The 16625-nt window shown below is 46.3% G+C and overlaps 1 protein-coding gene across 6 annotated transcripts in view; it reads left to right on the top strand.

The window, feature by feature from the left end:
• dock6 (dedicator of cytokinesis 6) overlaps window positions 1-16625 on the top strand; it is a 226535-nt gene that overhangs the window by 56755 nt on the left and 153155 nt on the right. For all 6 annotated transcript variants that reach the window (XM_078234904.1, XM_078234903.1, XM_078234901.1 and 3 more), the window contains exons 2-4: window positions 6402-6492; window positions 13958-14133; window positions 15975-16043. In XM_078234904.1, the coding sequence (XP_078091030.1) occupies window positions 6402-6492; window positions 13958-14133; window positions 15975-16043 (336 nt within the window). The remainder of the gene's footprint in view (window positions 1-6401; window positions 6493-13957; window positions 14134-15974; window positions 16044-16625) is intronic.

The raw sequence follows: 16625 nt of genomic DNA, 5'->3' as shown, positions 1-16625 counted from the left end.
CTCGACCGTTTCTGCATTGTCAGTGCACACTTCTTAACCAGTCAGGGATTATTGCAAATGATTGGCTTCTGTCCTTACGATGGTCCCATGTGAGTTGACAGAGAGGCTAAACTCTTTATTTATATGCCAGGGTGTCAGAGAGATGGGAAGACACTTTTACCCGTTGAATGAGAAATTATTGCTGAATTCCTATTTAAAGTACATCATATTGTTGTCAGTCTCGTTGGTCAAAATGAAAGTGGCCATGTTCTGCTTTTGATAGTATTTTAAATACAAATCCAGCCCATTTAACCTGGAGCTATTTGCAGGCGGCACGGTGGCGCAGTGATTCGCACCGCTGCCTCACAGCGCCAGGGTACCAGGTTCGATTCCCAGCTTGGGTCACTGTCTGTGTGGAGTTTGCACGTTCTCCTCATGTCTGTGTTGATTTTGTCCGGGTGCTCTGGTTTCCTCCCACAGTCCGAAAGACATGCTGGTTAAGTGTATTCGCCATGCTAAATTCTCCCTCAGTGTACCTGAACAGATGCCGGGGTGTGGCGACTAGGGGATTTTCACAGTAACTTCACTGCAGTGTTAATGTAAGCCTACTTGTGACTAATAAATAGACAAACTTTTAACTTTAAGCTGTGGAGTTGGCGAGTTATGTCTTCGATGAAAAGTGGAAGTGGCCAAAATACTGGCTGTTCCATTCTAAGGGCAGTCATTGGGGCGGCAAGGTGGCACAGTGGTTGGCACTGCTGCCTCAGAGCGCCAGGGACCCGGGTTCGATTCCCGGCTTGGGTCACTGTCAGTGCAGAGTTTGCACGTTCTCCCCATGTCTGCGTGGGTTTCCTTCGGGTGCTCTGGTTCCCTCCCACTGTCTAAAGGATGTGCTGGTTAGGGTGCGTTGGCCGTGATAAATTCTCCCTCAGTGTACCCGAACAGGTGCCGGAGTGTGGCGACTAGGGGATTTTCACAGTAACTTCATTGCAGTGTTAATGTAAGCCTTACTTGTGACTAATAAATAGGCTTTACTTTTTTACGGGCATGAACGTATACTACATGTAATAGTGCTGAGACACAGGTATTCTCATTTTGTTAAGGTATTGTTGGAGGGAACAGTCATTGCTTCCAGTCAGTGAAGTCTACTGGCAAATGTGGGTTGATTTTTATTTAGGAAGGCGGGCTCAAAGTTTAGGTGCACCACACAATCTGCTGGCATCTACTGCCGAGGCTTATAATGAAAGAATAACTATGTTGGCACGGTACTGGCGGGCTGTTGGCACCCACTGAACTATCATCCAACAAGTTTCAGCAACTTCACAAGGAAGAAGAAGATTGGAAGAACAAAATAAAATATATGGCAGTGTGACAAAGGTGGTTAATTGCATATGCCAGTCAAATACAGATGTTGGTTCCTCACAAAGGGTACCAAGTGAAAGTTTATTTATCAGTCCCAAGTAGGCTTACATTAACACTGCAATGAAGTTACTGTGAAAATCCCCTAGCCGCCACACTCCGGGCGCCTGTTCGGGTACATTGAGGGAGAATTTAGCACGGCCAATGCTCCTAACCAGCGTGTCTGTGGGAGGAAACCGGAGCACCCGGAGGAAACCCACGCAGACATGGGGAGAATGTGCAAACTCTACACAGACAGTGACCCAAGCCGGGAAACGAACCCGGGTCCCTGGAGCTGTAAGGCAGCAGTGCTAACCACTGTGCCACCGTGTCAGAGATTCTAGAAGGACATTGTAGCTGGGTCTGAGGCTGGAGTGGAGCCTAGGTTTCCTTAGAGGCGATGTCACAGGAACTGTACCCAGCGCTGACACAGATCCAGCTCCGTTCCTGGGAAGTTGAATTGAGACTATTTCCTCGGGTGGATGTAGCTATTACTGGGGGGCATAACTATAAGGTTCATGGTGGGAGATATTGGAGGGATGTCCGAGGTAGGTTCTTTACTCAGAGAGTGGTTGGGGTGTGGAATGGACTGCCTGCTGTGATAGTGGAGTCGGACACTTTAGGAACTTTCAAGCGGTTATTGGATAGGCACATAGAGCACACCAGGATGATAGGGAGTGGGATAGCTTGATCGTGGTTTCGGACAAAGCTCGGCACAACATCGAGGGCCGAAGGGCCTGTACTGTGCTGTATTGTTCTATGTTCTATGGTTAAGTTGGTGGGAGAACCACATGGCACCAATTAGGAATCTCAAGGTAGCACTTGGGAAAAGTGGGCATTGAGTTCTGTTTTGATGCTGGAACAGTACTTTCATTTGGATGCTGATCCAGAATTTAAATCGAGTTAATTAATTAATGATTGGGAAGTGTGCATTTTATCATCCAGTTGTAGAGGTGTGGCATCCCCTGGTTCATTGTTAATCCTATACAAGATGATGGTTAAATATTTGATGCAATGACTTAGCAAGATGTAGATCTATACCAAACAGACTAAGATCATCTCCTGACTAGTATTAGAACCATAGAAAATTACAGCTCAGAAACAGGCCTTTTGGCCCTTCTTGTCTGTGCCGAACCATTTTTTGCCTAGTCCCACTGACCTGCACTTGGACCATATCCCTCCACACTCCTCTCATCCATGAACCCGTCCAAGTTTTTCTTAAATGTTAAAAGTGACCCCGCATCTTGCTTCTCCCTAGTCATTATTATAGATGTAAATTATTCCTGCCTGGTAATAGTCCTGACATTCTTCATTTTCAGAAAACAACCCAATTCCTTCCTGAATGCCACAATTGAACCTGCCTCCTCAAGACAGTTATACAGTGTATAGGCAAGGAAGTGTAATGACTTCAATCAGGCCATTGAGGTTGGCCTATTGGAGCATGAGCTCCCTGATTAAGGATCCGATTGATGGACCAATCAGGAAGTCTTTGCCTTGTACTTAACCTGGAGCGTCAGTTCCTCTGGACCCCCGGAGGTAGACTGCTAGCACTCTGTGTACTGCTGTTAGAGTTGGTAAATAAAGGGATTTTGGTGAAGGGACTTCTACCTCCAATGCCTTATTGCAGGAAGCATGGGCAAGGAAACCTCCTGTTGATATGGTTCCCCCCATAGCTCATGAACTAGTACTCCTCCATCTTAAACACACTTGGAGGAAGCACTGTGGGTGGTAAGGGCACAGAATGTCATCTGGGTCAGGGGGCTTCAATGTCCATCATCAAGTGTGGCTCAGTAGCACCACCACAGACCAAGCTGGCCACGTCCTAAAGGACATAGCTGCTAGACTGGGACTGTGGCAGGTGATGAGGGAACCAATAAGAGGAATAAAACTTACTTGTCCTCATCCTCACCAACTTGCCTGCCACAGATGCATCTGTCCATGATCGTATCGGTGGGAGTTTACACTGGACTGTCTTTGTGGAGACAAAGTCCTGCCTTCACATTGACGATAACCCTCTATCGTGTTGTGTGACACTACCACCGTGCTAAATGGAATAGACTTTGAATAGATCTAGCAGCTCAAGACTGGGCATCCATAAGGCACTGTGGGCCATCAGCAGCAATAGAATTGTACTCCAGCACAATCTGCAACTTCATGACCCAGCATAACCCCCACTCTACCATTGCCACCAACCCTGGTTCAATGTAGTAGGGCAAAACCCAGGGAGTGTGAGCTGCAGCAGGAGAGGAGTGTATGGAAAGGGTTAAGCAGACAGTACTGTTGCATCCATACTCACTGCAGGCAGACAGGACAAAATACAAATAACTATATCTCAGATGGTACTAAAACAGTCACACCCCAGGTGGTACTGCTCCAAGGTTACAACAACCATATGAGAATTGATATCAATTATCAAGGTTCCAAAAGGTCTAGAGGAACCATTATGCCTCTGAAAACTTAACATCCCATCAAAGTCAGTTTGGCAAACACAATGCATTGATATTGTAACCAGGAGATGTCCAGTAAGTGATTAAAGCTAAAGCACCCAAGACAATGGATCTGCATAATGTGATCAAAAACAGAACTGTAACCAATTCAAAGTAACAATCTAATGACCTCATTGAAAGGTAGTACTTTGTAAAGCGAAAAGGTATAAGAATATGGAAGAACCGATGATTAGCAGAGTAGCTCGGAAGCAAGCTGTAGTTACAGCCACGAGTTCTGCTCTCCCTCATGCATATTGAATAAAACCATTTTGTTAAAGTTCTACATGGCCTCGTTCATTCATTCCTTCCTACAAATGTAGAGTGCAGGGCGGCATGCCAGGGGCAGCACCAAACATACCTAAAAATCAGGTCTCAACCAGGTGAAGCTTCAGCGCAGGGTTACTTGTGTGCCAAACAGCTTATGCCTCAAGTGATAGAGCAAAGTGATTCTCCAACCAACAGATCAAACCTAAACTCTGCAGTCCTGCCACATCCAGCCATGAATGGTGGTGAACAATTAAACAACTCACTGGACTTGGAGGTTCCACATTTATCCCCATCCTCAATGAATCATAGAAACCCTACAGTGCAGAAAGAGGCCATTTGGCCCACCGAGTCTGCACCGACCATAATCCCACCCAGGCCCTACCCCTATATCCCCACATTTACCCGCTAATCCCTCTAATCTACGCATCTCAGGACATTAGGGGGCAATTTTAGCATAGCCAATCAACCTAACCCACACATCTTTGGAGGAAACCGGAGCACCCGGAGGAAACCCACGCAGACACGAGGAGAATGTGCAAACTCCCCACAGACAGTGACCCAAGCTGGGAATCGAACCCAGGTCCCTGGAGCTGTGAAGCAGCAGTGCTAACCACTGCGCTACCGTGCCGCCCACTGATGGAGGACCCCAACACATCTGTGTAAAAGATGAGGCTGAAGCATTCGCAACAATCTTCAGCCAGATGTGTCAAGTGGATGATCCATCTTGGCCCCCCTGGTGTCAGACTTCAGCCAGTTTGATTCATCAATGTGATATCAAGAAACGGCTGAAGGCACTGGATACTGCAAAGGCTATGGACCCTGACAATGTTTCTGTAATTGTCCTGAAGACTTGTGCTCCAGAATGTGTCGCACCCCTAGCCAAGCTGTTCCAGTATAGCCAAAACACTGGCATCTACCCGACAATGTGGAAAATTGCCCAAGTATGCCCTGTACACAAGAAACAAAAATCCAACCCGACCAATTACCACCCCTTTAGTCTACTCTCGATCACCAGTAAAGTGATGAAAGGAGTCTTCAACAGCACTATCAAGTGACACTTGCTCAGTAATAATCTAAGGGCTTTTCACAGTAACTACATTGCAGTGTTAATGTAACCCTTACTTGTGACTAATAAATAAACTTTACTTTAACCTGCTCATGGACACTATGTTTGGGTTCAGCCAGGGTCAAGATTCTCATGAATCTTTTCTGCACCATTTCTAATGCCTTCTCATCCTTCCTAAAGTGTACCATCCAGAACTAGATTTGATTTTCTTAAATTGAGGCTGAACCAGTGTTCTATATATAACACAACATGCTTGCATTTAATAAAACTTAGGATGCTGCATGCTTTACTAATTGCGCTCCCAACCTGTCTTGTCACCATTAATGATTTATGGATATATACACGCAGAGTCCTCTTAACCCTTTTAGGGTTGTATCCTATAATTTATATTGTGATAATTTGATCTCTGCGTGGCTGTAGATTTACTGAGCTTAGTGCGTGGAATTTACACAACAGCTACAGGCCATTTGGCACAACTGGTCTACGCCAGTGTTTATGTTTCATTCAGTGTCTTGGGAGGGGAAAGATAAGGGGACGGGTGGCACAGTGGTTAACACTGCTGCCTCATAACGCCAGGGACCCGGGTTCAATCCTGGCCTTGGGCAACTGTCTGTGCGGAGTCTGCACATTCTCCCACCCGCATTCTGCGTGGGTTTCCTCCGGGTGCTCCAGTTTCCTCCCACAGTCCGAAGATGTAAAGGTTAGGTAGATTGGCCATGCTAACTTGCTCCTTAATGTCCCAAGATGTGTAGGTTAGGGGGGGTTAGCAGGGTAAATACGTGGGGTTACGGGGATAGGGTCAGGATGGGATAGTTGTCGGTGCAGGCTCGGTGGGCTGAATGGCCTTCTTCTGCCTGCAGGGATTCTATAAGTGAGTTCTTCTAACTGCTACACTTCCTTAGGTGCAGCACTGCATCCAGTGTAGGGGAAGATGCATGGAAGTGGATCACGACCCTGTTCTTAAGGATTGGACTACTGCAGAGGCCTTTGAGTCGTGCTAAGTATGTGCCTATAATATTGGAGAAGGGAGAGGCCTTCACAAAGTGCTTCGCTGTTAGGTGTGGCTTCATGTCAGAAGTTTTAGTGATCATCTTAGAGAGCCCTAACCCCCGGGTATTGGCTCACTGAGTTCTGACCTTGTCATGTGGGCACAAAGCCAGATTCTCATGGTTGGGAACTTATTTGAATTGTGTTTCCCTTTGCAGGACCGTGGCAGCTGAAGTCAGAAAGCAAGTGTCCAGCCAATATAGCAGTTCACCACAGCTGTCCAAGAAACGCAGCGGCTCCCATCAATTGGTGAGTATACAGCTGTTCCCACATGACGCTGAGACTGTGCCAGATTGTTGTATGGGAGGAAAAGAAAAAGCTAAGAGTCAGCTGTGCCAATAGGAAAATGCAACAGTACAAGGAGCTAACCACTTGAGTAGCAGCAATCCACATACAGAAATTGGAATTCAGATTCACTCATAAGAGCATTATTCATAAACTAGCTGCACCTTCAATTCTGTGTGTATTTGTGTGTGCATACATGTATATGAAAGGTGTATACATGAAGGGTTTCTCATATGATTAACTGGTGCGAACCAATATATTTACATCAATGGGTTAGTCTAAATACTACATTCTTACTGAAACCACTACTTAAACTTAGCCTGATGCCCAGCAGATTTTGCACATGGTTCACATTGATGATTTATATTCTTTCACTCCTCCTGTGATGATTTATCTTCCTCTCCATGTGTTCCTTTATAACACAACCTTCCTCAAGTCAGTCAAAAGTCTCACAACACCAGGTTAAAGTCCAACAGGTTTATTTGGAATCACAAGCTTTCGGAGCATTGCTCCTTCATCTCTACTCATATGATGAAGGAGGAGCGCTCCGAAAGCTCGTGATTCCAAATAAACCTGCTGGACTTTAACCTAATGTTGTGAGACTTGTTACTATGCCCACCCCAGTCCAACGCTGGCATCTCCACATCAAATCAGTCAAGTCAGTAATGCACCAATTAACATGAATGAGTTTACCATTTAGTGCTGACTAGGTTAAGAGCCTTTAGTGTTGCCTGGTATGGGGGGCATTAGCTATGAGGAGAGATTGAATGAACTGGGATTGTTCTCTCTGGAAAGACAGAGGCTGAGGGGCGACCTGATAGAAGTCTATAAAATTATGAGGGGTATGGATAGGGTGAACAGTTGGAAGCTTTTTCCCAGAGGCAGAAATGACAATTACAAGGGGGCACAAGTTCAAGATAAGAGGGGAAAGGTTCAGTTGAGATGTGCGGGGGAGGTTTTTTTTACACAGAGGGTGGTGGGGGCCTGGAATGCACTGCCAAGTGAGGTGGTTGAGGCAGATACGTTAGCCACATTTAAGGCTTATCTTGATAGGCATATGAACAAATGGGGAATAGAGGGATATAAGCAGTTGGTTTAGATAGGTAAAAGTGATCGGCGCAGGCTTGGAGGGCCGAAGGGCCTGTTCCTGTGCTGTACTGTTCTTTGTTCTAAGAACTAGGAGCAGGAGTAGGCCATCTGGCCCCTCGAGCCTGCTCCCGCCATTCAATAAGACCATGGCTGATCTATTTGTAGAGAGAAGGGACAGTTTTGGACTGCCGGCATTCTCTTCCCTTAAGAGCCTTAGTACCGGCATACAGAGAGGATTTTTGTCCCATCAGTTTTGGTTAGATTTTTTGATTCCAGGTCCCAGAGGTGAAAGGTCAGTGAGCAACCCATTATGCGCACTCTCCCCCCCCCCCCCCCGCTGCGTTTTTATTGTCCTTGCTGCGTTTTTATTGTCCTCGCTGCTCGGTTTGCTTTGGAGAAGAATGGAGGTTTTGTTACATTCCATCATGGCCTAAGAATGATTCTCCGGGACCCTGGGCTACTGTACTAACATTAGGTTGCAAAAATCTTTGTGTGATTTGGCAGGAAATGCTGAATTCCAGACAGTGAGTGTTTTGTAGCCTGTTTTCATGTTTGTTTTCTTGAAGCTGGACAGAAAAAAAATCTTGACTCCGTTGTTCTGCCACTGACATGCTTTAGGCTTGACCTGTTTTCCCACTGCTCCCATCACACGCAGTGCAATTTTCTATTTTATTGTTGCTGCATTGCATTCCAGGGTGGGACTAATTGTGTCCAGAAAGAATTCAGGCGAGCTCTGAATTTGTAAATAACAACCTTTTCGCACAATTTTGAGAAGTGCGAGCTAATGAGGAATCTGTGTACTCGACAGACTGAGCAAGTCTGGCAGCATCTTCAAAGGGAGAAACACGGTGTTAACATGTTCGCTCTGTTTTTTTTCTCTCTCCACAGATGCTGCCAGTCCTGCTGAGTTTTTCCAGCACTTCCTGTTTTTATTTCAGATCTCCAACATCCACAGTATTTATCTTTTGCTCTTACGCTGGAGGACGCAGATAAAAGTTTGAGACTGGAAAGGCTCCTTTGAAGTCGAACATTCTAGTCGATAGCTCTTGAACTGTGTCTGTGGAAGTTAGCCATCAAGGCATAGCTCTCCAGCTGATTAAGTTCCAGTTCATGAGGTTATCGGTTACCCGTGAGGTCCTTGGTTTTTCCCTTTGTGTCGATGGAAAGTGTCCTTTGCTGCTCAGGCTTACTTCTTTGATGGAGCTTTTGAGGGAGGGAGGGGGGTTAGGAGCTGGCGATGAGCTGCATCATTTGCTCACTCTGAGTCTTACTCAAGAGGTAAAATTGTCTCATTCAGGTCATGTGTGCAAATAGCGACTGGGCCGGATGTGGGCAGCAGATACTGATGAATAGGTTTACAGTGTGGTTTCTGAAGGAAGCCATCAAACCACAAGCTGCATTTTTTTTCCCCTTCATTTTTAGGATGTGGGTGTCGCTGGCAAGACCAGCATTTATTACCCATCCCTTATTGTTCTCGAGAAAGTGGTGATAAACCATTCAAATAGTGTTGTGAAGGTACTCCCATAGCGTCATTAGATATTTTGATTAACAACACTGAAAAACAGAAGTCTATTCCTAAACCAGGATAGTGTGCGACCTGGAGAGAAACTTGCAAGTGATGGTTTTCCCTTAAGCCAGCCGCCCTTGTCCTGGGCAATAGGATTCATAGGGCGGGATTTTCCAGTCACGCTCACTCCAAAATTGGAAAATCCTGCCCTATGAATCCTATTGCCTAAGACAAGGGCAGCTGGCTCAAGGGAACATCGTCACTTGCAAGTTTCCCTCCAAGTCGCACACGATCCTGTCTTAGAAATATACTTCTGTTTTTCACGGACCTTTGCATGGTCCGCCCTCTGCCTGCTACAATTGGGGTGGCTCGGTGGCACAGTGGTTAGCACTGCTGCCTCACAGCGCCAGGGTCCCGGGTTCGATTCCCGGCTTGGGTCACTGTCTGTGTGAAGTTTGCACATTCTCCCCGTGTCTGCGTGGGTTTCCTCCGGGTGCCCCCGTTTCCTCCTACAGTCCGAAGATGTGCGGGTTAGGTTGACTGGCCAAAGCTAAATTGACCCTAGTTTCAGGGGGATTAGCAGGGTAAATGTGTGGGGTTGCGGGGATAGGTTGGGATTGTTGTCGGTGCAGACTCGATGGGCCGAATGACTGCCTCCTGTACTGTAGGCATTCTATGATGAATTCCCGTGGCGGGTGGGATGGTAAAATTCCCCCGATAGGGTTTGGGAGGTGCTGTTCTTTAAAAAAATCTATTTAACGTTTTATTCTCATCAAGCTGACGCGAGTTAGGTGGCTGGGGCATGGAACACTTTCAGTTCATGCTCAAAAGCCAGGGTGTTCTGGATAGTCTCATGCACCTAAACTGAACAGGTATTGCAAATGGTAAACTAATGCTGTGCAGGAAATCCAGGCTCCAGCATCAGCATAAAACACTCCCAGGGCAGGTACAGCACAATTTAGATATGAGAAAGCTTCCTGTACACTGTCCCAACATCAGAGAAAGGACAGGGTGTAATTTCCTCATTTCCTGAATCTGTAGCCTGCCATTGAATCATTAATTAGGGGAAGTTAGAGCGTGTAGACACAAGAAACAGTGAATGCACAAAGCCACATCATAGATTCCCCACCGACAAGATCGCTTACAGCTCTGTAATAAGTCCTCGGAGGCAGAAGTCCCTTCACCAAAATCCTTTTATTCACAAGTCCGACAACAGCATACTGAGTGTTTTCAGTTAGTAGTAGACACTAGGAGTGCCAGAGGAACTGACACTCCTGGCTAAGTACAAAGCAAGAGGCTCCCTGATCGGCCCATCAGTTTGGCCCTTAATCAGGGACATCTTTTTGTATCCAATCAAATAAACAAAATCAAATTAACTTTGGGATAACTCAAAAGGGGCAGCTCCCTATTTGGAGGGGAACTGCCCGAAACAAAAGGCAAAGCGGAAAGGAAACTTAAAACATCAAATTAAAATGTGATTAAAGGGGTCAGTAATACACCCCAGTCCCTGCGGGTGCCCAGCGGGCACGGAAGGCATCAACTGTGCCCTTGGACACCGCATGCTCCCTTTCTAGGGACACCCAGCCGCGAATATAGCCGCGGTAGAGGGGCAGACAGTCAGGTTGGACGACCCCCTCGATCGCCCGCTGCCTGGACCTGGAGATGGAACGCCTTGTCAGGTCCAGGAGCAGGTTCGCGAGGAGGTCCTCCTCCTTCCCCGTGCCCCCCCTCCACACCTTAAATCAGGGAGTTCATATTCTCACAGGCCAACCTCAATTCTGATTAAAGTCATTGCAATCTCAGCAGTTGGTCAGGATTTGAACCTGGCTACCCGGGCGGTGAAAGCCGATATCAAAATGATCATTTTAAAACTTGAGACTTTTAAATTATATTTAGCAATCGGGTAACTTGGAGAGTCCAATCACCAACTTCTGCACTTTCTGACCTCACCAATGGTGGCGCTGTGTAGCAAACTCCAGGCTGTTGACTGAGCAACAATGGAGTCATGGCGATATCGAGTAACATCATAGTGCACAAGGAGACCATTCAGCTAGTCAAGCCAGTTCTCTGCAAGAGCAATTTAGTTAGATCCTCTCCCCGGCCTTTTCTCTTCTTAGTCTTCTTAGAATGGCAGATGGAGTTTAATTTAGATAAATGTGAGGTGATGCATTTTGGTAGATTGAACCAGGGCAAGACTTACTCAGTTAATGGTAGGGCGTTGGGGAGAGTTACAGAGCAAAGAGATCTAGGGGTACAGGTTCGTAGCTCCTTCAAAGTGGAGTCACAGGTGGACAGGGTGGTGAAGAAGGCATTTCAACATGCTTGATTTCATTGGTCAGAACATTGAATACAGGAGTTGGGACATCTTGCTGAAGTTGTACAAGACATTGGTAAGGCCACACGTGGAATACTGTGTACAGTTCTGATCACCCTATTATAGAAAGGATATTATTATACTAGAAAGAGTGCAGAAAAGATTTACTGGGATGCTACCGGGACTTGATGGTTTGAGTTATAAGGAGAGGCTGGATAATCTGGGACTTTTTTCCCTGGAGCGTTGGAGGCTGTGATCTTATAGAGGTCTACAAAATAATGAAGGGCTTAGATCAGCTAGATAGTCAATATCTTTTCCCAAAGGTAGAGGAGTCTAAAACTAGAGGGCATAGGTTTAAGGTGAGAGGGGAGAGATACAAAAGTGTCCAGAGGGGCACTTTTTTCACACAGAGGGTGGTGAGTGTCTGGAACAAGCTGCCAGAGGTAGTAGTAGAGGCGAGTACAATTTTGTCTTTTAAAAAGCGTTTAGACAGTTACATGGGTAAGATGGGTATAGAGGGATATGGGCCAAATGCGGGCAATTGGGATTAGCTTAGGGGTTTAAAAAAAAGGGCGGCATGGACAAGTTGGGCTGAAGGGCCTGTTTCCACGCTGTAAACCTCTATGACTATGATTATGACTAGTCTTGGCAATTGTTTTTCCTGCAGGTGGTTATGCTATTCTCTTTTTAAATTTGGTCTCTCTCTTTCCACTATCCTTTCAAATAGTGTCTTACAGATCGTAATCAGTTGCTGCATTTACAAGAAAAGCCTTTCCTCTGGTTCAAGTCAAGATGATGTGTAACTTAGAAGGGTGATGGAGGCCGCAGGAAGGAGTGATGGCTGTAATCAACTTGATAAGCTGCTATAGTGAATCCTGTAGATTACATAAGTGGCTGCTACAGTGCGCTCGAGATTGAGTCCAGTGCAGGGACTAATCAAATTATAAGCAAATTACTGCAAATGAAACAAAAACCAGAAAATGCTGGAAAATCATAGAATCCTTACAGTGCCAAAGCAGGCCAGTTGGCCCATCAAGTCTGTACCGACTCTCCAACAGAACAAAAGGTCTTGAATGTAGCCCAATCCATCACGCAAACCAGCCTCCCGTCCATTGACCCTGTCTATACTTCCTGCTGCCTTGGAAAAGCAGTCAGCATAATTAAGGACCCCACGCACCCCGGACATTCTCCCTTCAACCTTCTTCCATCGGGAAAAAGACAAAAGTCTGAGGTCACATACCAACCAACTCAAGAACAGCTTGCTTCTTCCCTGCCGCCACCAGACTTTTGAACGGACCTACCTCGCACTAAGTTGATCTTTCTCTACACCCTAGCTCTGACTGTAACACTACATTCTGCACTCTCTCCTTTCCTTCTCTATGAACAGTATGCTTTGTCTGCATAGCACACAAGAAACAATACTTTTCACTGTACGCTGATACATGTGACAATAATAAATCAAATCAAATCACCCAGACCCTCGCTGTAACCCCATGCGTTTACCCCACTAATCCCCCTAACCTACACATCTTGGGACACTAAGGGGCAATTTAGCATGGCCAATCAACCTAACCTGTAAATCTTTGGAGTGTGGGTGGAAACCGGAGCACCCGGAGGAAACCCACGCAGACACGGGGGGAATGTGCAAACTCCAAGGCTGGAATCGAATCCGGGCCCCTGGTGCTGTGAGGCAGCAGTGCTAACCACTGTACCACCATGATGCAGGTCTGACAGCATCTGTGGAGAGACAACAGAGCTAATGTTTCAAGTCTGGATTATCCTTTGTCAGAGTACTGATCAAGTTGTTTCCCCACAATAATGCATTCTAGACATTCAGACCGTCGAACCTGCTCCATTGTTCAGTTAGATAATGGCTGATCTGTATAATCTCCATCTAACTGTCTTGGTTCTGTAAACCTTAGTACCCCTGCGTGACAAAAATACAGTAAGAAGTTTAACAACACCAGGTTAAAGTCCAACAGGTTTATTTGGTAGCAAAAGCCACACAAGCTTTCGGAGCTGCAAGCCCCTTCTTCAGGTGAGTGGGAATTCTGTTCACAAACAGAGCATATAAAGACACAACCTCAATTTACATGAATAATGGTTGGAATGCGAATACTTACCTAACACTACAGTACACTACAGTGTGAGTAAGTATTCGCATTCCAACCATTATTCATGTAAATTAAGTCTGTGTCTTTATAAGCTCTGTTTGTGAACAGAATTCCCACTCACCTGAAGAAGGGGCTTGCAGCTCCGAAAGCTTGTGTGGCTTTTGCTACCAAATAAACCTGTTGGACTTTAACCTGGTGTTGTTAAACTTCTTACTGTGTTTACCCCAGTCCAACGCCGGCATCTCCACATCATGACAAAAATACCTCAGCCCCTTTTCTTACAAACTTAAGCTACCATTGCACTGATCGGTATTTGTCATCAGGGGTGGACAATATGATAACTTCACACACCAATGTTGCACTTTGCTGAAATCCCAGTGACATTATATTTGCCATTCCTCACAGGTACCCCTTTCTGAAGTGGTGGAACCCGTGGACTTTGAGGAGTACCTGACAACACATCCCCCAGCCCCAGAACCAGGCCCACTCCGAGAACTGTTCGAGTTCCCTGCAGACGACATAGAAGTAGTGTACGAGCCTCGGGAATGTCGGACTGTGGAGCCTGGGGTTCCCGAGGAAGTGTGAGTATTCCTACACATCTGTACTTAAAGCCTTGGGTCGTGGAACAAAAATTAAAATTCCACTGGTTAGCCAACCCATGTCTCCCTGCCAGCATAGGGACATAGGGAGACTGAATGCTCTACACCTGCTCTCTTTGGCACTGGATCAACCAGCAGCAGGAACCCAGCTGAAGTAGGGCTAGCCAGCTGGTGGCAGATTTATTTCTTCTTGGCCCTGGCATGGCTCATCTCTCTTCTGTTCAACACATTAGCAATATATCTTGCTCCCTATCCTTCTCCAACGCGACAACACCGAGATGTCTGTGCTGCTTCAGTTCTGGCTCTTTGCTCACCCCTGATTTTGATGACTCCACCATTGGTGGCTGTGCCTTCAGCTGCTGAGGCCCCAAACTCTGGTGTTTGTTCCCTCAATGTATCCGCCTCTCTATCTCTCTCACTCCTTTAAGATGCTCCTTAAAACCTAACTTTAATCAAGGTGTTAGTCAGCTGTCTTACGTGGCTCGATGCAAATTTTTATTTGATGATCACTCCTGTGAAGTGTCCTGGGATGTTTAATCTTATTAGAATCCCTACAGTGCAGAAGGAGGCCATTTGGCCCCTCGAGTCTGCACTGACAACAATCCCACCTAGGCCCTATACCGGTATATTTATTCCACGAATCCCTCTAATCTACACATCCCGGGACACTAAGGGGCAATTTAACATAGCCAGTGCACCTAACCCGCACATCTTTGGACTGTGGAAGGAAACCGGAGGAAGCCCACGCAGACACGGGGAGAACATGCAAACTCCACACAGACAGTGACCCGAGCCAGGAATTGAACCCAGGTCTCTGGCGCTGTGAGGCAGCAGTGCTAACCACTGTGCCACCGTGCCACATTATATCACTGTAAATTGTTGAAGCAAACTGGCTTATATGATAGGCCTTTATCTGTAGAAAGGGAAGAGGCCACTTGATGGGATGACTACCCCAACAGTTCAAGAAGTTGAAGCTAAATTAGGTGTCACAAATTGCCCTCTGAAAGGACCTCGTGCTGTAATATCAAAGATTGGAAATCAACTGTTGGCCTCCCAGTTGCACAGAACCAGTGCTTTAGGAGGTTATTCGGTTAAAAGACCTGATGAGTGAAGGCCTGGTTGTCTGAATCTAACTGCTGACAACTTTGTATTGGATGCAATATGATCAATGGTAACAAACTGTGAGCGTCAGCTGACCCAGTAAACCATGGAACCAATTCCAGAATGATGTAATAGTCAGCTGACTCACTGTAAATAAGAACCTGTTTGGAATTGTGGGGAGCTTGGAGTGGCCTAGGGCGAGGACCCAAGTTTGGAGTAATGAAGTTCCTTTATTAAACCCTTCCTTTGATTTATAAGTTGGAGTAAGTTTTGTTATATTTTTATTGTCTGCATTTGAAGAGTTCCTTCCGAAGAAAAACTGGTAATTTTAAGCTCCAGCTGGAGCATTGTCTTGATAGATAGGTGTTCTCCGAAAAAGATTAGGGCCGGGATTTCCGCTGCACCGCCCCCCCCCCCCACACCACCCACCCCAATCTCCCCAGTCCCCCCACCCAGCTCCACTCCCCCCCCCACCCGGCAGTGTGTCTTCCAGCGGTGGAGGCAACTTGCCATTGGCCGCCAGTGGAATCTTTCAGTTCCGCTGAGCTTTACGCGGCATTCTGTATGGCTCGTCCCACCCCTGGGCAGGGGGGTTGCTTTCGGCATGACCGGAAGACCCCGCCGATGGAGAAGGCCGGAAAATCCAACTCAATGTATTCACCCAGACCAAATGGGATGTCTGTCGCTACTGTATTTATACGAAATATTTGATCTTTTTTCAGGGGAATGGACCCTCGTGTGAGGGACGCAGTACAGATCTACACCGAAGACTGGGTTATTGTCCACAGAAAGTGGGTTTGTTGTGATTTACCTTTTGTAGTTTTGTTTTGAGTTTGCTCTGCCTGTTTGTTGCTGATATGCTGCACTGAGGAAGTTAGATGGCCAGATAACTTTTTGGAGGAAATTGAAGAGAGCAGCAATGGGATGGGAGAATAAATGCCCTTTGCTTCAAGGCCTGGCTCCAGTCCATCTTTTTGTGGGGCGGGTGTTGATTATAGAACGGTGTCACTTGAAGAGGATTTTGTTGTCTTCAGTAGGTTAAAAGCAAGTCCTTATTAACTAGTTGTAGCTATATACTTACATCCATTAAAGGGTAGAGGCAAGGAGCTATCTCCATGCCTGGTCTCTGCTTAACACAACACTGACCCTAAGTCTTCTTTCTTCTGGATAAAAGCAAATTGCTGCGGATGCTGGAATCTGAAACCAAAAGAGAAAATGCTGGAAAATCACAGCAGGTCTGGCAGCATCTGTAAGGAGAGAAAAGAGCTGACGTTTCTTTGACAAAGGGTCATCTGGACTTGAAACGTCAGCTCTTCCCTCTCCCTACAGATGCTGCCAGACCTGCTGAGATTTTCCAGCATTTTTTCTTTTGC

The sequence above is a fragment of the Mustelus asterias genome, chromosome 19 (assembly GCF_964213995.1).
Source record: "Mustelus asterias chromosome 19, sMusAst1.hap1.1, whole genome shotgun sequence".
In the NCBI taxonomy this organism is placed as follows: domain Eukaryota; kingdom Metazoa; phylum Chordata; class Chondrichthyes; order Carcharhiniformes; family Triakidae; genus Mustelus; species Mustelus asterias.
This window is presented reverse-complemented; position numbering and strand designations above follow the sequence as displayed.